Source organism: Panthera pardus, unplaced genomic scaffold (genome assembly GCF_024362965.1).
Source record: "Panthera pardus isolate Hobbes unplaced genomic scaffold, ASM2436296v1 HiC_scaffold_13, whole genome shotgun sequence".
Classification (NCBI taxonomy): Eukaryota; Metazoa; Chordata; class Mammalia; order Carnivora; family Felidae; genus Panthera; species Panthera pardus.
In genome coordinates, this window is record NW_026526688.1 from 42800617 (window position 1) to 42825401 (window position 24785).

The following is a 24785-nucleotide window of genomic DNA, read 5'->3' on the forward strand; positions in this document are numbered from 1 at the left end:
CTCCACTTTTTTCTTGTTACTGCAACACAATAAAACATCATGCATGAGTTGGAAATTTTAGGGAGAGCCCTGTGCAGTCAAGTATCCAATTCTTCTATTGCAAAGGTCAAAAGAAGAAGAATTCCCGTGTACGCACATTTTTTCCTTTAGTGGAATTTGTACTCCCAGTAGCGGGTTGACATATTCTGGAGGTGGTTTGCCTGGGTTTAATTTTTTACTGTGCCATATGCTAGCTGTGTGGCTTTTGAAAGCTACTGAACTCCATTGGGTCTCAGTTTCCTTAAAAGTAGCTAGTACTTATCTCATCAGCCTATTGAAATGATTAAGTGAATTGATATAGGTAAGCTCCAAATAAGAGTTTTCTATATTGTCAAAGGCATTGGAGAGGGATTCATGCATTGTATGGGCCATTGTATCTCAGAGTTGGCAAGAACCTTAAGGACAACCAAGTTCGTGTTTATGTGTCAAATTTTTAGCCTGTCTGAACTTCTAATTTTTAAATTGTTTATTGTATATAAAACAATTCTTTGGAAATAAGCAAATTCCTATCTTTAGCTCATGACTCACCACAAGAACTGTATATCTCAGTGTACCATGTCTCACAGAAGGGTATGAGGATTCCAGAGTGCTGTGAATTGAGTAGCATTCTCTATAATGTGTAATATTACATTTAATATATTGGAGTGAGAAAAATAAGATATGAATTATATGTTAGGAACCTCAACCATTTACCATACAAAAGTTAAGTACAGAAGGAAGGGTGTAAGATATACTTACTTTTCTGAACACTTGAAATGAAAAATATACATAATTTTAAGCTATATTTTCCTCACTTATGGAAAGCAACATGTAGGGAATATACCACTATACACTTCTGATTTTACTATGACATAGGCTGGGATGGAAGTATCAGTCATTCTATTCAAAGAAAACCCATGTTACTAAGAATTCACTGCATCTAGTTAAAACCTTCTCTCATGGTGGTAGACCACCTTCATCCTCCAGTGACTCAATGACCCTTCCTCCATGGTGGAGCCAAGGCCACATGGCATGCATGCAAGAATAACATGACTTCTTTAAAAACATATCCAGTATTTTGCTGTACATCCTCCAGTCCAGAGATGAGTGAGTTCGAAGAAAACCAGGAATCATGGTTTCCATTATTTGAACAGATATAAGAGAATACACTCAGACGAACAAGTGTCCGCACTCTTTGTGGAGAACTTGAAGCCCAGTTTCAGTCTATCACCTACCTAACAACAGCGCCATGTCAGGAACAATGCCGTTTTTGTTGTTGTTTTGTTGTGTTTTGTTTTTGTTTTTGTTTTTGTTTTAAGTATTTACTTATTTTGGAGGGAGAGCACAAGCAGGGAGGGTCAGAGAGACAGGGGCAGAGGATCTGAAGCAGGCTCTGAGCTAATAGGTTGACAGCAGAGAGCCCAATGTGGGGCTCAAACCTACAAACTGCAAGATCATGACCTGAACGAAAGTCGGACACTCAATCAACTCAGCCACCCAGGTGCGCCATACATGATGTTCTTAAAGAGAAAATGTGCATACAGAGTGTGGCTGAAAGCATCAAAGATGTTTTGCATGTCAAGATGATTGATTACTAATTAGATAAAACCAATTATGGAGAAGAAACTCTTGATATGTAGCCTTGTGGCATGTAGCTGTGGAGCCAGATTGATCCATGTAGCAGACAGGACAGAAAAACATCTTAACTTGGAGTCAATAAATGATTCTTAGTATTTACTTATATTCTAGTAGTACTTTATAGTTTCCTAAGATTTGAGCACTATATTTCATTCAACAGTAACCTTGTGAACAAGGCAGGACAGGCATTATTATGCTCATTGTACACAAATACAAAATGACTTGCCTAAGGTCACAAAGGTAATAGATGTCCAAAACGGAGCCCACAAAAATAACCCACCTTTGAAACCTCTCAATTTAGTGCGTTCTTAACTACATCAAGCCCTGAGACATGATGACCTTTCTTCCAACCCTTAAAAATTATACACGTATACACACACAGGTATGTACTTGGTCTGCATGCATACATTCATGCATGCAAACTTTTCTCATTTTAAACTTATATATGTTCATTGCAGAAACACTGACAGGAAAATAAAGAAGAAAATATGTCCCATGCACCTAAAAACTATTACCATTGACATTTGGTGTATTTTCTCTGGAATCAAATGAAATTTTGCTTATGAACAGGGAGATTTCACTGGGTTAGGGTGTATTCAAAATATGTTAAATATGTTGAAATAGTTTTTAGAGGTGTGACCTTAGAAATATGTGACTACATTTCCTTCCTTGAATCTGTTTGGGTGTGTGCACTCAACCCACTTCCTCAGACCTGGGCTTTCCACAAATTGAAAGTGTTTGCAAATTCTGCACGCAGGCAGCCATTGTGTCTTGTTTTTCTTCTCATCTTTAATAGCATAGCCAATATCTAGCTAATCATCTACTACTATATCTCATGAAATTCTATCAAGTCACCTCATTTCTTCTCCCTCTTCTTCCCAAATTCCCTTTCTCTCTAACCTGGTCTACATCGAGACCGGTGAAAAAGATGAGAAAGATCAATAAACTAAAGTTCTCCTCCCCTTTATAACCAACTGTATGACCCTCAGTAAGCACCTTCATCCTTCTGAGCCTCAATTTTGTCATCTTTAAAATTAGTTTGGGTCTGGGTGCCTGGGAGACTCAGCTGGTTAAGCATCTGACCTTGGCTCAGATCATGATCTCATAGTTTGTGAGTTTGAGCCCCTCTTTGGGCTCTCTGCTGCCAGTGTCAGAGCCCACCTCAGATCTTCTGTCCCCCTTCCTCTTCATATCCCTTACTTGCGTGCACATGCTGTCTCTCAAAAATAAAAATAAACATTTTTAAAAAATGAGTTTGGCTAATATAATTTTTAAGCTCCTCTCCAACACTCTTAGATTATGTTATTAAATAAATTCATGCCAGATTGTGCGTGTCGGATAACCCCAGCCTCCTGAGAGAAATTATATTTCAAAGGTGACCTTGTTAGCCCACAGTAATTTATTCATGAATTGATTCATTTATATATTCATTCAACAGGTATTTGCTAGGTATGTACTAAGGTTGGGGGATGCATGGGTCAGTAAAAAATAGGGTGTCCCTGGCATTGGGAAGCTTATCATGTAGTAACAATGCAGACAAGGGCACAGGTAATTATAAACAAGTGTGATATTACTGTAGGGAGAGTAAAGGAATCTATTACCCATGGTTGAGGGTAGCAGTGTAGACTGGGTTTCATCTGGATGAGTATTTAATTATAGTTATGAATAAAGCAACTTTTAGACATTTTATTATATCATATCAATATTTATTGAATGTCATCATTTTAATTACAATAAAATATTCTAATTTTATTATAATTCTATTCTTACAAGGAAGGAACAGATATTGGAAAAACACTTTGAAATCTTTTATAAGTACTATTAAAAATTTGTGTATTATTAATTCGTGGGTCTGATACAATGAGCAATATAGACATATATAGACATCTTGGTCTTTACGAAATGCCAAGTTACATTAGTCAACGTTCAGCAGGAATTTCTCAGTTGTATTTCTAACACTCTTCAGGAAAGTCATGACACTAGTGCCTCCAGTTCCTTTATTTTCTGGTTCTGATGTTTCTTCAGATGTTGAGTTTGTCTTGTGCTTGTTCCTTGAAGGAATCACGATGTACTTGGCTACTATTTTCAAATGGTATTTTCTCAGGTCAGCCATAGCTTTCACGCATTCATTATAATCTGCCTTCAGTTTAGCATCACCTTTTGAAATAACAAACTCACGGACTGAGGGGGCTGACTCTAATGACTGGAGAAATTTCCGGTGAGCTAATGGCATATATTCTCTCATTTCCTGAAGGAATTTGAAAGAAGATTCTGAAGGAACAAGAGAAAGATTAGTTAGTAGGGAAACCAAAACATTCCCCAATCTAGGGGAGAAGGTCAGAGTGAGGTCATTGTGGGTGGGAGATCACAAGCCACCACTAAAACATGAGGCACTGAGTTCACAACCACCCTGTTAGAAGACTACTCGTCTTGATCTAGTAATGGTAATTATTGTAATACAGCCTTAATTCTGAAAGCCCCATGAGCTGAACTCATTCTTTCATAATAGAGTTTTTTGCTCATTGTCCTTTCTCACTTCCTACTGTATTTGATCCTTCTAAAAAGCTGATGATACAGACAGGGTGAATATAATCTATACTTGACAGATCATGACACAGAGTCCAGGAGAGTTTAAGGGAGAACTTTTAAATAAATGAATGAACTATTAACCAAGAAGTTCTTACTGGAGCTTCTCCTACCCCTACAAAGAATATAATGGATGTGGTTCATATTTCAACTTTGGGGCATCTTTAAAATTTGAGCTGCTGGAAAATAAGACCTGCTGGAAAATCTGACCAAGAGCAATGTCAAGCCTCCCCTGTCACTGACATCTCCACTTCCCCAACTTCAACTCACAGTCCCATCTCATTTGCTGGTGACTTTCTCTTTCTGAATCTGATCATACATTTTCAGGACATGTGCTATGGGCTTCATCACAGCCAATTAGGCCTTATATACATGTTCAAATGTCAAGATTGAGAGGGTGATGAACTTGGGTTTTGGTTCTGGCTTCACTGCTTTCTAGCTGGTTAATAAGGGGTTTGTCACTTAACCTGTAAAGAAATTTAAAAGTTCCTGCTTGGTTGTTTGTGAAAGGGGGTGATGACAACAAGATCTTGCCTTACTGATTCTTTGAAAAGTATCAGATAGGCTCAGATGAGATGCTGATGGAAAGTTACTTCTTAGATGTTAAAACACTATTGTATTAACATAGGAGATTATTATTATTTGTCATTATCCACTCACCTTCACCAGAACTCTGCTGGATGCCCAGCAGAACATCAAAGCACTGGAAGATGCTGCTTTGGGCTGCACTACCCCCTGCAAACTTCTTTGGGGTTTCCCAGACACCTTCATACTTCAGACCCTCTGGCAGCAGGGGGTTGCCTTTCCAGCTAGATGAGGAAGGAAAAAATATCATTATTTAGATTAATTGCCAAATTTTCAGATATAAAATTTTATAATAGAGGGTGAATGGAGAGTGACATGACATAGATTTCATTATTCTTCTTCCACACTTCCCTCCACTCATGTTCATTTTTGAGAATGCTAAATAAAATGTTTCTGAGAAAATTTGGCATAAGGATTCTATAAATGGAAGCTTACCTTTGCATTGGAGAAAATATCATTCTGTTCTCTCTTTTTAATGTTTATTTATTTATCTTGAGAGAGAGAGAGAGGTGGGGGAAGGGCAGGGAGAGAGGGAGAGAGAGAACCCCAAGCAGGCTCCGTGCTATCAGTGCTGAGTCTGATATGGGGCTCGATCCCATGAACTGGGAGATCATGACTTGAGCCAAAAAGCAAGAGTCAGGAGCTCAATTGACTAAGCCACCCAGGCACCTCCATTCCTCTTTTTTAAATGACTACCTTTCCTGTGCATAGTCGAGTCCATGCCTGGCCAACTAATAACAGAGAGAATAGTCTATTCTTTCTCTACAACATGTTTTTTAAGATATGAATTATTTCCTAAACCCGATGGATAGTGGGGATCATCAGTGGGAATTTGATGTGTTATGATAAATGTTTAAGAGAAAACAAACTCAGGTGTAAGACTACATACCCAGACAAGTATATGCGAAGAACATTGAAAAATGTGTTTGGATCCACATATTCTGTAAAAAGATAAGGTATGTTAAATTAAGCAGTTATCAGAACCATCACAGGAGATCAAGATATTGTAAATAACTGATAGCGGGTTTCAGCTTAGGCTGCAGGAAAGGCATTAGGTCCATCCGTGCAGAAAAAGTCCCTGAGGAGAAGCTCTCCCAAGTGAGCCTCATGTCCACTGAACAGGGTCTACCATAGGGCTAGCACACAGCTTATATCAAAGAGCTTAAGCCCACATCAGACTCCTCCTAGGGAGACCAATTAAACTGCCAATGTTTCTTTAAAGCTATTTCACATGCTTACTGCCATGAGATAAACTACTTACATAAAGAAAGAAACAAATCTAAATAAAATGAAAAGCAGAAACAACAACCCCAGGAACCCTGTGGGTTTGTTTCCCTGTGGATCATCCCCATGTCTCTCTTCCCAAAGCTTACTAACATTTTTTATCTGAAGGTCTATTTCTTTCCAATGACCAATCATCAGTAACTCAAAGCCTCGGGATACACTGTGACATATTTGTTGAAGCTGTCCGGCAGAGCGCATTTTTTTTTTTTTTTGGTAGACCTTTGTTTATATACTTTTTTTGGTTATTGCTGCTTTTTTTTAACTGTTAATTTTGTAATAACTTTTGAGCTCAGTAGCTTTTCTCTGTTGTTTCTTACTTAACTTGTGAAAAAGCAGAATTCTTAGGGAGTTCTTATCAAGCAGAAGCTAAGTATTTCAGAAATTAAAACAGCCTGAACCTTAAGCAACTGTCTCCATGGTTTTCAGTGGGAGGCTAGGACATTCCTGACAGTTAAATAATTACCTGGCTTGCAATTCTAGCTTCACAATTTACTATATATGTAACCTTGGGCCATTTATCTTATCTCTCCAGTAGATTACTTTATCTATAAAATTAATATAACGAAACCTATCACAGGAAACTATAATAATTTAGTGAGATAAAGTGAAAACACACCCACTTAAGTGAGAGTTTTTTTTCTATTTGTTTAACAACTCTACGTTTCAGGTAATCAGAAACTTGTGACTGCCAGCCTTGAATGTTGCCTGGCATACAACACTTGCCATGAATTTGTTTAAACTCTTCCTGGGCTTGTTGCAGACAAGAAGCTATGTAACGCAGTGCCCTTTGCAGAGTATTGTGGTCCTCACATTTTACTGCATTCAATAAATCAGGAATTACCTTTAAAAAAAAAAAAAGGTAAACATTTAAGATTTCTTAGCACTAAATATTGGCATAGAATAAACTTCTTCTAATTCTTAATCCTCAAATTAAACGTGGGATTTCCACTTCTTTTGTTTTGGTGAGTACCCTCTTATTGTTTGACTTAATTTCCTTGTATTTAATTAAGCTTGGGTTTATTTTTATTTATTTAACATTTAGAGATAAGTTTATATAGTTTTATATAGTGTTATTTCTAATTCTAATAGTCAAAACCATTAGATTTATATCACTCTGTGATCTAGTTCCAATGACAACTTGCATTAAAAATGTATCTCTTTTTTTGAGGCTTCAAACTTTATTCTAAATGCGTGGGTCCTATGCTTTGTATTTTAGATGAGACACAAAAATAAATAAAATACTTTTTTCTACCAGATGATCCCTTATATCCAATTAAATAATTGAATGCTCTATTCAATCAAGATAAAGTTATTTCATGCATAATATAGAATGATTGCTCTGCTTATGGAACTCAAGATACAAATTTGCCAGTATGGATAGACTTACTTTGATTGCAGAAGCTGCTGCTATTTCCACCAACAGAGAAACCAGGAAAAATCCTTTACCGCAGTCTCCACCAGGAAACGAAAACAGAATGTCCATGTTCCTAAGAAAATAAGTCAAGGGAGTCAAGAATTTAGCAAAAATACTGGCGTATTTGTTTGAGTGCTTTGTAGTTTTCAAGTATTTTTATTCTATTTTAGTTTCAAAATAATCTTGTGGGATAAGTATGCTAGGTTTTACTATATTACATTGTTGGGAATATGAGTGTTAGGTCCATCGTCTAAGATCTAATGGTAAATTAAGCTGGGACTTTAAATTCTATTTTAGAATTTTGGAACCAGAAATTCCAAGACCATTTCTGTTTCTTTTGTCTCATTAATTTTTCACATGCATATATATTACCATATTTATAGATTTATACATATTTGATGCTTATAGAGACATCTGTGAGGTATAATTTTAAGCAGGTTTTGCTCTAAATAAATATATTCATATCTATATTTTTATCTGTGCACCTGATTCAATTTCTCAGTGGTTTACTTGCTTTACAAAGAAATTGGGAAATTCAAATAATTGATTATACCGTATTTTCTTTTTTAGTGAAGTTTCACACTAGTGCTACCAAGGATTCAGTATCTGTATATCTATGAAGTTCATGGTGGTTAAATTCATAGTCTCCAAAGCCAGACCATTTCTGCAAGTTTACTTGCTGTGTGACCTTGACCTAGATATTTTATGTTTCTGCCTCAGTGTTCTCATCTGTAAAATGGGACTGATGATACCATCTTCCCATGTAAAAGCCTTCCATAGCTGTCCACTGATCTGAAGATACTATTTAAACCCCTTATCATAGCCAAAAGTCCTACATAATCTTTTGGCTAAATTTATTTCTTCCTCCCTTTACCACACTACTACTTGCATCAGTCACTACTCATCAACGACACTAGCCTTCCTTCAGTTTGGTAATACATCAAGATTTTCATCGCTTTGAGGCCCTTACTCTTGCTGTATCCTCCACTATGAACACTCAATTTTTTCTTGTAGCTAATTCCTTCCTACTCACTCTTTGGAACTCAGCTTAAGTAACCTGCTACAGGAATTCCTTCTTCATCCCTTTTATTTGGTTAGAGCTCCTCTTGCCCTCTTCCTAATCAAGGAGCAATTTACATAATTTGCCTGTATCCACTTTCCGCACCAAAGTAGGCTTATTCCTATGATATTTACCTTTGTTTCCCTAGCTTTCAGCCTCCGCTCAGTACATAGATCAAAAATAGTAAGGATTGGGCCAAAAAGAACAAGTTTATGTTTCTGGCCACTGAGATTATTAAATCAAAGACACACAGATGGATGTGCATTTTGTATTTGTGCATTTTTAATTACATTTTATATATGCAGGTGTTATTTTTGCATGTAAATATAGCTATGATATCAAGCAGACATGGTCCTATGATAGTCTGAGATCTAATTAAGGATTGGGATTATTTGCTCTTTAAAAAATTACTTGAGTTATTTTTTGCCTGAATTCAACTGGTCTCTTAAAAAGTACATTTGGATGATACTGATAAACCTATATTTACTTTGAATAAAAAATAATCCTTAGAATAAAATGATCAAATACTTACTCATAAGTCATGGGCCTTATGAAAGCAGCCATCAAACAGTGGGCCAGTTGGAAAAGAAAAAGAAAATCAGTTAAAAACTCAAACAGTGGTTTTGAGTTATTATTATTCAACGTAATACTACTGATCTATCAAAGGTAAGATATAAGTAAAAAAAAGAAAAATATATATGTTTTTAAAAAAATATTTATCAACTAGGCATTGCAAATACTTAGGACTTTTTAAGTAAAAAAAAAATAAATAAATATTCAAGGAACACAGAAGGTTAGTCAAAACTAGTCATTCCTAATAAACTTTTCTAGATCAAATCCTTTCATTTTATGGTTCCTGGGTCTACAGTACTCCTCTGCAGAAACACACCCAGAGCCCTGGGACACCCTATGTCTCTTGTCCCCTTAGGGTATCAAATCCCACTGCTAAAATGATAGCAGGGGCCTAGTCCCTCAACAGGCTGCACTGAGGGCCTGGGCATTTTCCTTTCCACTGCCGAAAATGTGTTTACTCTTAACTGGAGAGATAAACATTAAAGTTGTAGAATCTCCGAAACACGTTACCCGTAAAAAAAAAAGCCAGACACAAGAATACCTGCTCTATAATTGCACTAATATGAAATCCAATAGCAGAAAAAATTAATTTTTAAAATGACCAATCAGAATGTGTGTACCTGGAGGTAGAGAAGAGAATTGAATAGAAAGAACCATAGAGGTGATATTCTGTATCTCGTCACAGGCTATCCATGTGTGTAGAACAGTCAAAATCCCCCAACCGAACAGTCAGGATGGCACATTTCATTGTATGTTAATTATACACCTTTCTCTCTTGTATATACCAGCAGAGGAAAACATACCCCCAAGACAGAGAAGAAAGCTGTGCTGCTGAAAACTGAACCAATGACTAACTCCCTATTGACATAAATAGCATGCACTTCTTTAAAAAATAATAATAATGTTTATTTTATTTTTGAGACAGAGAGAGACAGAGCATAAGCAGGAGTGGGGCAGAGAGAGAGAGAGAGACACAGAATCTGAAGCAGGCTCCAGGCTCTAAGCTGTCAGCACAGAGCCCGATGTAGGGCTCGAACTGCTCAACCACGACACTCAACTGACTGAGCCACCCAAGTGCCCCAAGCATGTACTTCTTTAATTTCTGCTATAATCACAATTTACATACCCATTGGGATCCTTTTTCTTCCAGTTTGCCAAGACACAATCTGCATAAACCAGAATAGGAGGCAGATCCAGCTTCTTAGACAGTTCACAGTAAGGAACAGCAATATTCTTTGGCAAGACCTAATTAAAACACAGTATTTAGTATTAGCCTTTGAAGTATCTTACCTTTTTCTCTGCTTTCTGGGTGCCAGAACATTAGCTGTTCTACATCATGGCATTCTGAAACCAAACCACTATAATTTTCTCTTCCTCATTTCACAACTTAGTCCTGGGAATTATTAAATGTTTATGTTTTAGATGTGGGTTGATGTGGACATAATCTAGTCAGAGAGAGAGAAAGGAGGTAAAGGGTTCAAGGAACAAAGGATGTATCCTTGACTTTCCAACGGTCTGTGGTTACTTGTAGTCACTTACTTATTCACTCATGTGTCCACCCCATGAATATTTGTTGGGCAATTCCTCTATGCAAGGAATTTTTCATCCATAGGAAATACAAGGATAAAATCATGCTCAGTTTCCTTTGTTCTCAACTTTTCTTTTCCTGAGCCTATTACTCAGGATTCTGCTCTGTGTTTGCCCACATTCTAAAAGGCTCCTACCCCCACAGGGCAATCCTGATGGGCAAGCGCTCTCTTAGGGTGCCCATTGTTGCCACTCATGCATGCCATGTTTTCCAACTGCTCTATTAATCATAATGCTGACCTTTTATTCTTTGTCTGCCTGATTTTATAACCAGATTGTCCCATGTAATAATTAAGATCATCCTTGTCATCAGCAGCCTATGGCTGGAATATGTGTGGCTCATCTGGGGTAGTAGGAGGTGGGTTACGGTGGGAGAGGTGGCATGACAATGTGGCCCACTCAATAGTTCCGAGAGCTCAGGAGAGCTCTAACCTCAGTAGCTTCGGATTAATTTAATACACCTGGAGATGATGTTTTAACAAGACAAAATGTTAGCATGGTAACATTGGCTATCAAAGCCCTTGCAGAACTTATGCCTCTGGAAAGTGAAACATTTTGGTTTGCAAATGATTTACATTTGTTTCTAAAGGAAATTTCTGCCTCTTTCTGATTTAAAGGGAAGATCAAAGGGAAACAAAAGGGAAGGTGCTTAATCGAAAAATTAATTTGAGATGACTTGGAAAAAAGAAAGGAAATGTTCAAACCCATCTTAATCTATTAAGAGACATTTACACAGCTACTAAGAAACTCAGATGCTAATTTCTAACCCATTCTCAAGCAAAATTTGCCTTATATTGATATATCTTATTTTTTATCCATTTGTTTTCTTTCCTCACTTCATAGTTGTATATATATGTGTGTGTGTGTGTGTATGACTATTGACAGTATGTGTACACACACACACACACACACACACACACACATATATAATATATATTTCCTATAGTTTCCTCACTTCAATAGTCATATATATATATATATATATATATATATATATATATATAATTTTCTATATATATGTATATACATATATATGTGTATATGTATTTGTTGCTGGCTTCTAAAATCCTTTTTAGAATAATGTGGTATATAAAAACTAGATAAATTAAAAATATATTTTTATTTTTATTTTATAATTCTGATGTCCAGTCTGGTAAATTTATTATCTTTTTTATTATCCCATGTACATTCTGGTCTCCATATTTTTTGCTAGTCCTCTCTTTCTCTTTTTTGCTTCTCTCCTCTTTGAATAAGCTGTATCAATCTTTTAAGAAGCAATTCAAGTCCCACTTCTTCCTTGAAACATTTCATTATTATACCAACTACTATTTAACTCCTCTGGACTCTCATACTTCTCCACTTAGCATATGCTGCCCTTTGTTATTGATGATCTTTCATTTTGTTTTGATTTATTTACTCATTTTGAGAGAGAGAGTGTGCATGTGTGCATGAGCAGGGCAGGTGCACAGAGAGAGAATCCCAGGCAGGCTCCACTCCGTCAGCGCAGACCATGAACTCTGAAATCATCACCTGAGCCGAAACCAAGAGTTGTAGGGTTAACTGACTGAGCCACTCAGGTGCCCCTATTGATGATCTTTCTATACAATACCTACACATTTAGCTAGACTCAGATTCTAGCAAGTCTAGTGGGGCTGTGTGCTTAGGTTGTAAGGCTAGAACTAATCTGAAACTTTTTTGTGTCATCACAAAATTTATATATGGTAGTCTGATAATTATAAAGAAGTAAAAGGTGTTCCCATGATTATGCAGAACACATTTTCCCTTTTGTTTACATATCAGAGGATGACTTATCACATAGGGGAACTATATGTGTCATTTTGTATTTAAACAGGATGTGGAAAGACAAGATAATAATTCCAATTAAATTGTCAAAAAGGAAAAAAAATCATTAAATGGCAGAAGGTGCTTCTGGAATCTATTTTATCTCTTTCTTGTCTGAAGATCAGGTATTACAGTCAATTGGTTTCATGTGATTAGGATTTCCAGCTAAAATAAAATATGGTATTATTTCAAATCTAAAGTTATCTACTGTCGATGAGAGTAGAGTGAAACCCATATGTTCTTCCATGTTGACAGATTACATTTACATTGACGTAAGAGAGCACTTTGGCATTAAGTAGGAAGAGTCATAAAATGTCCATATCTCCCAAAACTCATAAAGAGAGAAAAAATTTAATTTTCAAATATATTGATTATAATGTCATTTACAATGGCAAAATATTAAAACAAGTACAGTATTTGTAAACAGAGGATTGAATAAATAAAGTCCAGTAACTCAATGAAAAACTATAAAGTGATTTTAAATGATGACTAGCATGATTATGTTGTGACTAAAAAATGCTTACAATATAATTTAAGTGAAAGACTCAGGACATATGTCTATATCCACAGGATGGAGCAACTGTGTTATGTAAGTGAAAGATTAAAAATCCAATAATGATAGCAGCTGGCATGTTAAGTCAATGAAACATTGTCTTCTTTTTATTTTCTGTTATACAAGCATCACCAAATTTAGTTATAATAGTTTTAGAATTATTTTTACGTTAAATGTAAATTGGATGTAAATTGTCATATAACATAAGAAATACCAGGAAATCTCCAAACCTCACAAACATCTTCACCGCCTTGGTTCCACACATACGCCATGGTGATATACCCCAGGACCAGATGTGCAAGGCGCTGTGACTTGTGGTCTTTGAGGTCATCAATACTGAACATTTTTAACTGGGAATAAAAAGAGAGATTGACTCAAATCAACATGGGTGACATTATAGTTTTAAAGCCAAGTGAAAAATGTTAAGAAGCTCTAACAGAAAGATGAATGTAATGCCTTTCCAAACCTTCTCAACTTCTTTACGTAGTTCATTTTTCTCAATAAGTTCAGGCAGGTTTTTAGCAATGGAAATCCATTGATCATAAGGGTAAGGTAGTTCCTCCTAGAAAAAAAGAAACGGGACATTTATTTCATAGTGAAAATTTTTATGAAATAGTTTTGTATCTGATTCATAGTCTCTCTTGCCTGTAGATCAATTCTGTGTAATGCTGTCCTGACAAACACTTACCTGTTCAGTAACCCCAGTCTTTGTATTGTTACCTGCACACTCAGAGCTCAAGACTTCTTCCTCTCCTCCAGCACTCTCACCTGCTCTTTTACACAGGCTACCTCAAAAGTTCCACTAAAATCATCCTGATTACTCCAACATACACTTAGATCCCCAAGTATAAATCCTGTGTATTATACCTTCACATTGTTAAGTAATTTATTGTTATCTGCTATTTATTTTCTCTTCCTGGCTAGATTCTAATTTTTTTTTAATGGAAGAAAATTGAGATTTCTTAGATGTCAGTAAATAGACTAGGCACTTTGCTCAATAATTTCTTATTTAAATATTATAATGACCTAAAAAGTTGACTGTTATCTCCATTTCATGAATAAGGAAAACAAGGCTCAGTTTATGAGATTGTTTTGTACATATAGTTCATATAGTTTATTGTGATTGAACTTTTAAGTGTTTCCAACTTTCAAAAATCAATGCTCTTTCTTTCCTTTTTTTTTAAAAAAGCTTATTCATTCCTCATTTCTAAGAGAAAGAGAGAGAGCACAAGCAGAGTAAGGGAAGAGAGAGAGGGAGGGAGACACAGAATCTGAAGCAGGCTGCAGGCTCTGAGCTGTCAGCACAGAGCCCAACATGGGGCTTGAACTCACAAACCGTGAGATCATGATCTGAGCTGAAGTCAGATGCTTAACCGAATGAGCTACTTAGGCACCCCTCAAAAATCAATGTTCTTTTAACATCTCACTACCCCATTTGATGGTAAGGATTTTATCATGCTTTTAATTTTGTATTTCTTACAGAACCTTGGACAGTACTGGACTTGTAAGAGATGCTGTACCTATATGTACCAATTGCCTGCTTTGGTACTATAGGCTTATATTTTTCCCAATAAGTGCAAATAAAATCCAAACAAAAGTGTCTCTTTGGATCTTATCATATTTATACTTTCATGTCAAAGGAAAACATGTAAACAAAAGACCTAGACACTGCCCTGAAATGAGCTTCAACTTCCCATATGCTCTTTCCCCATGCCTTTCTCATTAAGCTGTTTCCAGATATGTTCTTGAGGTCATCAATACTGAACTATGGGGATGCAGCAAAAACAGAGAGATTAACTCAAACCAACATTGATGAAATTTTAAGCTTCAAAACAATTAATATTATAAGTAAGCTAGAAGACAAACAGGCAAACATCACATAAAATTCAAACATTTTCAGGGACTTCAGATAATTGGCCAGTCTTTGTCTATTAGTGCAGATTTTTTAGCAATGAAATATGCAAGCAGTATATTCACTAGATAGTCACCTCTCTGGTTTCTCTGAAACTTTCTCCCTAACCACACAAATGCTGTGCAGTGGTGTTTTTAGTAACAAATATATATTACATATACATATATATATATATATATATATATGTAATATATATATTGTTGTTGTTGTTCTGCATTTTACTCTGGAACACCGCTGAATTTTTGGTTTTTACTATTTTCCCCAAATAACAGAAATATTTTTTGTTGTCCTATATCGTGATTAACATCCTTTTGACAGAGCTTTTAACAGATGCAAAAATTCAATCAATAATATACTTCTGTTTCAGATGCTTAATGGTATAATATAAATTAATTAAGAATAACACAGAGGGTCATCAACTTCTGCTAGATTAGAGAATGTATTTTGTATCTATGTGGAACTAGAAGACATTATTTTCTTTTGGAATAGAAATTTGATTGATGATAAAATATGAAATGAACATTGTGAACTTATAATTTCTAGGAAAGATCTTCAGTGAAGAAATAAAAGTAATGACTAATTTGTTCTCCTTGTTTCAGAATATGATCTAACTTCCTAAACATCTTAAGTAGTAATTACTACTTTTTAAGTAGTCCAGGAAGAGTTTTGTTTTGTTTTTGTTTACTTTCATTTGTTTTACTTTACTCCTTGGAATCTGTTCTTAGAGCTCCAAAACTGCCACGATTGTCTTAATTTTTAAGAGAATTTACTCTGGGAGAAAAATTATATATAGAGTTTTGCAACTTCTTGTTGTACCATTGATAAGTACATTTCCAAAATCATCTTATCCTGGCACTGCAGTGTGCTTGTATGGAGGGGGAGTAGGTCTAAGTATTAGTGATTTGTAAATACAAAGTGCTTTAAGCAATGACATTAGTGGGTTTGTTGTTGTTTGAGAGAGAGAGAGCATAAGCTGGGGAGAGGGGCAGAGGGTAAGAGAGAAGGGCTCGATCCCAGATCCCAGGAACCTTGAGATCGTGACCTGAACAGAAATCAAGAGTTGGATATGTAACCAACTGAGCCACCCAGATGCCCCTACAGGATGTTGTTTCTAAGTACAGTTAGATTAGATCTCTAACTATAAATATGTTTGCTTCATTTAAAGATGCCCTCTGCATGGCTTAAATTTCTCATCAGGAAAATGAGGTTAATAACATACATACTTTTTAGGATGGTTATGAAGGTGGAGTAAGTTAGTATTTGTAAATTGCTTAACGATGCTATATAAATGTTTGTTATTTGAAATAGATAATAAGATGGTTTTCCTGGCATTCTTTGAAATACAACTTTAAAAAAATGTAGTTTTAAAGACAAACACTTACTCTACATGTCTTGCTGTTTGCAGGCAAAGTTTGTAAAATTTAAAAAAAAAGGCAATTCAGACTCTCATCCAAATCTTACACTTAGTAGCAACAAGTAGTATTAATACAACACAAAATTGCTTGATATACCGTCTCAAAAACCTAATCAAAGTAGGAACATCTACTTCACACAATTTAAGGTATTATCAACCAAGAAAAGGGGTTCCTTTGACATGGATCATTTATTACTTTGTTGTTGTTTTTTTTCAAAATGCCCCCCCAAAATGCAATTGCATTAAGCCAAAATACTTCTATAGTTTCCTTATTTCATCACTTACCTTATCTGTGTAAGGTAAGTAAAAAATGGATTTAAGACTCAATCTCTAGGCAGAAAATTTTAAGGAAGTTAAGTATGCACCATTTATTAAAATTCTGCTCTACTTTTGGCATTGCTTCATCCATTTGTTCAGTAAAAATTACTGAACCACATTTGCTCAACAGAAGTTAACTTGCTCAGGTAAGTAATGATAAGAAAGCATTTTTGCCCATACATCAGTTCTTTGTCTTACCTGTGGAGTTGGCAGAACGAAGCCCACCTCTTCATCTATATGGTATTCTTTCAAATTTTTCCAAGAATTTTTTGTAGGCAATATCCTATTGTGTGACATTCTTGCAGTCTACTTCTCTGGTCCTCCTTGTAGTGCAAGGAGTTTTCAGAGCATCTATTATAGAGGTTGCCATAGCCAATGATTGCAAACTTACACACGTAGGCAGCAAGAAATGACTTCCACTTTTGGAATAGTTTCATTTTCTTTCTTTGTAATTTGATAAACAATAAAACCACAAAAGTATCTCTATTCATCATATGAAGAAACTGAAAGTTTATGGTACTATGAAGTATTTGTCACTGGGAACACCATTCATTTACGGTCATAGGGAATGTGAGAAAGAAACTGAAATAACAAAAACCAAGAATATAGGTAACTAGAAAAGTACATTTTTTTATGGGAACTTTTAAATCTTTGAAGTAAGACAATGAATTTGACCAAGGCTAAAGTCCTAAAATACCCCTTCACTGTTACTATCATTGGCTTTCCATTAAGTTTCTAGGGTTCTTTAAACACGGTAGTGTCTTATTTCAGCAGCCATGAAATGTAAACCATGCTACATTGAACTAATGTAGGCAATGATTGTTGTAGAAAAAAAATGGAAGCAGGTGAGGAATTAAGACAGTACCTCTTGGGGCACCTGGCTGGCTCAGTCAGTTAAGCGTCAGACTTCAACTCAAGTCATGATCTCACCCTTTGAGGGTTTGAGCCCCGTGTCAGGCTCTGTGCTGACAGCTTAGAGCCTGGTGCCTGTTTTCGCATTCTATGTCTTCCTCTCTGTCCCACTCCAGCTCATGCTCCGTCTCTCTGTCTCTAAAAAATAAACATTAAAAAATTATTTTAAAAATTAAAAAACGAAAGACAGTACCTCTCTACATGCCCATTTTTCTTATTCAGTCTTTTATCTGTGTTCTCAGTGATACAGTTCTTTCTTCTTCATATTCCTTAGAAGTAATTTTTAGGAAGACTTTTCTGTATCTCTACTATATTTGACTGCTAAGGACTGTTGAAGCAATAGTACTTCACATTTGGAGAGTTTGTAATATGTTAAAAGTTTGAATAAAGGATAAAACATCCTGAAAATATTTCTTCCAAAATGTAATTAAAACTGCATTTGGCAAGTTCTTTGGGGTGCATGTAGTTCTGTGGTCACTTACAGAAATTGTTTGATCTCACTAATAAAGCTGAAGGAAAAGGAGAAACTGTATTGTTCCTTATGATGATCAAAAGGAGAAATGAGGAGTTAGTGTGCAGTGCATTGTAAGAATGCAGTTTTGTCATCCAGCTTATGAGTACTTGAAATAACTTCCTGGTACATGACTCTGCATTCTAGAATATTTCTTACACTATTCTTTCCCTTGAATCATGGATTCTTTTTTTTTTTTCTTTTTTAACATGTAGTTTTACAAGAATATGTTCTCCTTATAATAAAACTAAGGGAAATTGAAACTAAAATTACACAGGAAAACACATGGCTTCAGAATGAATAATCCATGAGGCTGATATTTTTGAAACCAGGCCCAAGGCAAAAACACAAATAAGAATATCGTGTTGGATTATCATAACTACATGGAAGGCAAACATAACCAAAACAATTTTAGGAATTGGAGAATGTGTGTTTATTCCTATGATTTTTCACTCTTTTTACCTGGATTTGTTTTCCATCGGTGAGTCAAGACAGATACATGTAATGAAGTTTTAGATAATTCTATCTCAGAAAAGTTTCTGAGGCTTGATGTTTTTTAAGAAGCATGGTTTGATACAACTTCTTCTTGACTCTGCTTGTTTATTAAATCCATCTTACCTTCGACTCCAGAAACAGTAATATTTTAGCATCCTACTTTTCTCTCTACCTACTTATCTCTACCTTCACATTTTAACCCTTTTCATATTTTCATATTTTGGAAGCATTTTCAGTCCTCATTTATCTTGATTTTTCTTCAGCAATAACCACATCTCATTGAAAATCCCTTTTCACAAGGGGTCAGAAAAGCATCTTAATCGTACTATCCTCTATCGATTCTTTATCTTTTCCTTTATCTTTTTACCTGTGGCCAGGTCATTGTGAAAGAAAGCTCCTGAAAGTCAAAACTCAGCTTTTTGCTCCATAACCTCCCAGCTCTGATGGATACGAATCTGACTGCCTTGCATATATCACTTGTTTGATGACTTGGCTGAACTCTTGTATGTAGTGATTGTACTGCCTGGGTTATCTCCATAGCTATAAAGTACATTTCCAATTGCCTGGTGAACATCTACATCTGGAAATCCCATTTTTCTTTTCACTGAGCACAATGCCAGAACTATTATAAATAATAATAAAAAAAGAACTATTATGAATAAACCTGCAAAAGAACTTTTATCCAGGACGATGATAAACAAATTTGTTCCCTCACAACATGCTACCGTATATACTAATCCAAGTTCCTTTTTATTATTATGTTATGCTAGTCTATGTAGAGAGAAGCTTTGTTTTAAAAGTAAAAGAGGTTTCAGCTAAAAAAAAAAGTTAAGTGACCTAGAACATATAAGAAGAATGAAGAAAATTATTGAAATGCCAATATCCACTGGCATTTACCATTAATATTTTGGTGATTATGTTTTCCACTGTTTTTGGTTTACATTAATAATATCCAGGGGTGACTGGGTGGCTTATTCAGTTAACCATCTGACTTATGCTCTGCTTGTGATCTCGTGGTTTGTGAGTTCGAGCCCCACATCATGTACTACACTGACAGTGCAGGGCCTGCCTGGGATTCTCTGTCTCCCCTTCTCTCCCTGCCACTCCCCCTCTCATACTTTCTCTCTCAAAATATATAAATAAACTTAAAAAAATAAAAAATAAAATAAATAAAATTTAAAAAATAATATCCAAATTTTCCTGACCACTCACTTGTGTCAGGAATTTTCTTAAAACTGTTCATGGTAACTAATTTGACATTTATTATTATCTTATGGGAAAATGCTCATGATAACCCCCAAAAGAAATTAAGGTGATTCAGGATATTTCTGTCCCTCTAACATAGCTGTATAAATAAGAAGTAGTGCAGACTGTGAGGCAAATAGTATTTTATTGTATCAGAGTTCTCCAGAGTAACAGATCCAATAAGGAGATAGATAAATAGATGGATAGACAGATGGATAGATAGATGATAGATAGATAGATAGATAGATAGATAAACAGATATCAAGAAATGGGCTCTTGTGATTGTTGGGGTTAGGAAATCTGAAATCTGGAGGGCAAGCTAGAAAACTGGAAACTCTGACGGGATCTAATGTTGCAGTTTACTGGCAAAATTTCTTTTTTAGAAAAACTTAGGTTTTTGCTCTTAAGGTCTTTCAACTGATTAGATGAAGCCCACTCAAATTATCCCACTTAATTTCTATTACTTAATGCAAACTAAGTATAGGTATTAAATAATCTACAAAATATCTTCAAGACAACTGTGATTAGTGTTTAACTGAATAAGTGGGTACTATAGCTAAGCCAAATTGACATAAAACAAATTATCACAAAGATAAAAGGGGAATACTTCATAACACAAAGTGTTTAACTTACCAGGAAGATACGACGATATTAAATTTTCTATATATTAAACAACATAACCTCAAACCGTGTAAAGCAAAAACTGATGTAGATGGAACACAAAAGACACAGACACATACCCACAATTAGACTGCAATTTTTTTGTTTTTATTTAAAATCTCACTAACAGAACAGCTAGTCCCAAATCACTAAATACATAAGAAATTTTAAAAACATTAATGAACTTAATTAAGATTAATCTTAATAATAAAATTATAATAATAAAATAAAAATAAATAATAAAATAAAAATAAAATAATAAAATTAATAAACTTAATAAAGATTAATGAACTTGATCTAATTAAGATATATAGATTATCAAGCTCATCAATTTCAAAATACATATTGTTTACAAGTACACTGGAAAATTTACAAAAATTTACCATATAGGTATGTGCAGTCCGATAATCAAATCTGAAAATTTTTATAAGATTAAATCCTACAGAAAATATTTTTTAACCCAGGTAAAATAAGACAAGTAAATAACCAAAAGTTCACTGGGAAATCTCTGTATGTTTGAAAATTAAGACATAGGTTTATATAATTCATTGGTCAAAATCACCATCAAAATAGAAACTAGAAACTATTTTTACTTGAATAATGGTTTAAAAAATGATAAAATTTCTGGGATTCAGCTAATGGCTGCCTGAGAGGGAAGTGTATCATCCACAATGCATAAATTATTTTAAAAGAAAGACTACGCATCCATCTCATGATTTTGGAAAAATAACGCATTATTCTCAAAAAAGTAAGAGATGTTGTTACATAAAAAAAAAAAAAATTACAAAAAAGTGAGATATGGTTGTTACATAATTGTAAATAAAGTTATGAATGAAATAACAGTTACTCACATTAAAGTCTGTAAGCACACTTGACCGCTATTTTTTTCAATATTTAATTTCATATGGAAACAGGACTTCATATAATTCATATACAGGAAACTACATAAATTTTGTTAGAGTCATGTTGTAAATGGAAGAGAGACGCCCCCTTGTGGGTTCTTTAAGGATAATTTCCAGCGTGGCAGTGAAATCACTCTGAAAAGCATGTAAAATTAAAGGATTTATTATATTCACAGGTTCTAAAAAGGGAGGCACAGTAGGCTCAGATGGCCACCCAAAGTCACCAAGAGCCCAAAGTTTGATCATAAGAAGAAGCGGAGGAATGTTCTATGTGCAATGGGAAAATACCTTTATTGAGACTCATGGGTGGGGTAGTTTGTAGTGCCCTAGAAGCATTCACATTAGATAATTTGAATGTAGCAGAATCAGCGTGGAAAAGAGGAAAGGGACAAAATACGGAAGTCATCATGAGATTTATTACTTCAATACATATGTTGAGGATGGGTACCCAGAAAAGGGAAGTAGCTACATAAAAGTTCAAAACAAGCAAGGGCGGGGTGGTGCTGGCACTCAAGGAGCCAGTGACAGAACAAATAGATGTCACACAAGATTAATAAAATTTATTATCACATAGATTAAGATAGAAAACATTTACATCATTCAGAATGTTCCCTTTGCCTCTTTTCAATCCCCTCTCACCCAGAGTCAGCCACTATTTTGATTTTTATCACCATAGATTAGTTGGGTCTGGTCTTAATACAAATGGAATCATACAATATGTATGCTTAGGGTTCTGGCTTCTTTCACACAACATAGTGTTTTGGGGATTCGTCCATGTTGCATTATTAAAAATGTTTTTCTTCTTTTCATTACACAAGCATACCAATTTTGTTGTTTAACCATTCTCCTTAAACCATCAATAAACATTTAATTTGTTTCCAGCTTTTGACATGTATGAGTAAAGCTTCTATGAACATTGGTCTAAATCTTTGTGTAGACATTTGAGTACATTTTTCTTAGGTATTTGGATAAGGGTGGAATTGTTATGTAATAACTTATTAGAAACTGCTACATAGTTTTCCAAGGTGGTTTTCCAATTTCCATTTTCATCAGCATAATGAAATTTGTTGTTGCTTCACATTCTCAGCAACATTTTCTTTGCTATTTTAGTAGATGTAAGTGATATCACATGTGGATTCAATTTGTATTTTCCTTATTATAATAACTGCTATTCACATATCTTTTCTGATGTGCCTATTCAAGACTTGGAAAGCTTTTTTTTTTATTTTAATTTGATTTTCTTTTTATTACTGAGTAGTATGAGCTGTTGATTGATTCTGGATACAAATACTATTTCAAGTATGTATACTAAGAATATTTTTCCAATCTCTGGTTTGTTTTGTTTTGGTTTTGTTTTTACTTCCTTAATGATGTATTTGATAAAGAATGTTTAATTTTAAAGATTAATATATCAACTTATTTTTACATATTTGGGACATTTCAGTGTTATGCTTAAGAAAACTTTGCTTACACCAAGTTCAGGAAGACAGTTTGTTTTCTGCTAAAAAATTTTATAGATTTTGCATTTTATTTCATGATTCACCTTCAATTAATTTTTATATTATTTAGTAAAAACCTTTTCCTTTCTTTCTTTTAAATTTTTTTGTATATAAATATTCTGTTGTTCCAACACCATTAGTTGAAATAAATTTTTTTTTTAGTTTTTTTTAGTGTTTGTTTATTTTTTTTAATGTTTTAAATGTTTTTATTTATTTTTGAGACAGAGCATGAGCAGGGGATGGGCAGAAAGAGAGGGAGACACAGAATCCAAAGCAGGCTCCAGGCTCTGAGTTGTCAGCACAGAGCCTGATATGGGGCTCGAACTCACAGATTGTGACATCATGACCTGAGCTGAAGTCAGATGCTTAACCGACTGAGCCACCCAGGCGCCCCCTTTTTTTTAAATTTTTTTTAATGTTTGTTTATTTTTGAGAGAGAGAGAGAGACAGACAGAACGTGAGCAGGTGAGGGGCAGAGAGATGGAGACACACAATCTAAAGCAGGCTCTAGGCTCTGAGCTGTCAGCACAGAGCTTGACCCGGGGCTGGAACCCACGAACTGTGAGATCATGACCTGAGTGAAGTTGGGTGCTTACCGACTGAGCCACCCAGCTGCCCCTGAAATAAATATTTTTTAATGGATTTTTTTGGCTATTCCAGATCCTCTGCATTTTATTTTTTGAAACTAGAATCAAAACCTCCTTGGTTATTGATTCTCATTGCATTGAATCTTTAGGTCAATTTGCAAAGAAATTTTATCTTATGTTGAGTCATGTAATTTATGACTATAAATATAACTCCATAAATGTAGTTATTTGTTCAAGTTGTCTAAAAGTTTTTTGGTTAGCGTTCACTATGGAAGTCTTGAAAATTGTTCTATGGTATATTTTTATAGATAGTAATCTCCTTTAAATTCATTTTCTAACTGGGGCGCCTGGGAGGCTCAGTTGGTTGAGCGTCCGACTTCAGCTCGGGTCATGATCTCACGGTCTGTGAGTTTGAGCCCCGCATGGGGCTTTGTGCTGACACCGCAGAGCCTGGAGCCTGCTTTGGATTCTGTGTCTCCCTCTCTCTCTGCCCCTCCCCCACTCATGCTCTGTCTCTCTCTCTCTCTCTCTGTGTCAAAAATAAATAAACATTAAAAAAAATTAAATTCATTTTCTAATAGATGTTTCTGGTATCTAAGTACAATTGATTTTTGCATATTGTTCTTGACCTTTTCAAATTCACTTAATTGTTCTAACAAGTAGTTTCTATGCTCTTTTAGATTTCCTGCATATATAATTATGTCACATGCAGATAAAGACAATTTAATTTCCTGCTTTCATCTATTTATCTATCTAATTTATATCAATTAATTCCTCTAAGATGACAATGTATAGAATAGATGAGGGCCTACACACACACACACACACACACACACACACACACACACATACTGTATGAATACTATTTGCTTATTGAAGAAGTTTTTTTCTATTATGAGCGGAATGAATATTTTTTAATTTTTTTCAAATGTCATTGAACATGTTTTGAAGTCCACAGAGAAAATTATATAGTTTTTTTACTTAATGCTTTTAATTGGAATGATAGATATATATATTTTTTAATTAATTTATTTATTTTGAGAGAAAGAGAGAGAAAGAGCATGGATGAGAGACAGAGAAGCGAAAGAGAGAATCCCAAGCAGGGCTCCATCCTATGAACTGTGAGTTCATGACCTGAGCCAAGACAAAGAGCTGGAAGTTCAACCAATTGAGCTACACAGGCACCTCTG

General features: G+C 35.0%; 1 protein-coding gene across 1 annotated transcript; it reads right to left on the reverse strand.

The window, feature by feature from the left end:
* Positions 1–3340: 3340 nt before the first annotated feature.
* Positions 3341–17126, reverse strand: IDO1 (indoleamine 2,3-dioxygenase 1). The gene is made up of 10 exons (XM_019440714.2): positions 16983–17126; positions 13607–13702; positions 13371–13490; positions 10285–10403; positions 9118–9132; positions 7499–7598; positions 6835–6952; positions 5717–5768; positions 4903–5051; positions 3341–3927 (listed from the first exon to the last, which is right to left on the reverse strand). Exons 1-10 carry the CDS (start codon positions 17079–17081, stop codon positions 3572–3574), a joined length of 1224 nt encoding a protein of 407 aa, XP_019296259.2. The 5' UTR covers positions 17082–17126; the 3' UTR covers positions 3341–3571.
* Positions 17127–24785: the final 7659 nt, after the last annotated feature.

Bases quoted from the DNA above. Each gene is read 5' to 3' on its own strand.
- IDO1 (XM_019440714.2), bottom strand. From the start codon at position 17,081: ATGTCACACAATAGGATATTGCCTACAAAAAATTCTTGGAAAAATTTG. The intron at 13,703-16,982 runs GTAAGACAAAGA...CTTTTTTTCTAG, and splicing joins TCGTTCTGCCAACTCCACAG to GAGGAACTACCTTACCCTTA. The intron at 10,404-13,370 runs GTTTGGAGATTT...TGTTTTAATTAG, and splicing joins GCGGTGAAGATGTTTGTGAG to GTCTTGCCAAAGAATATTGC.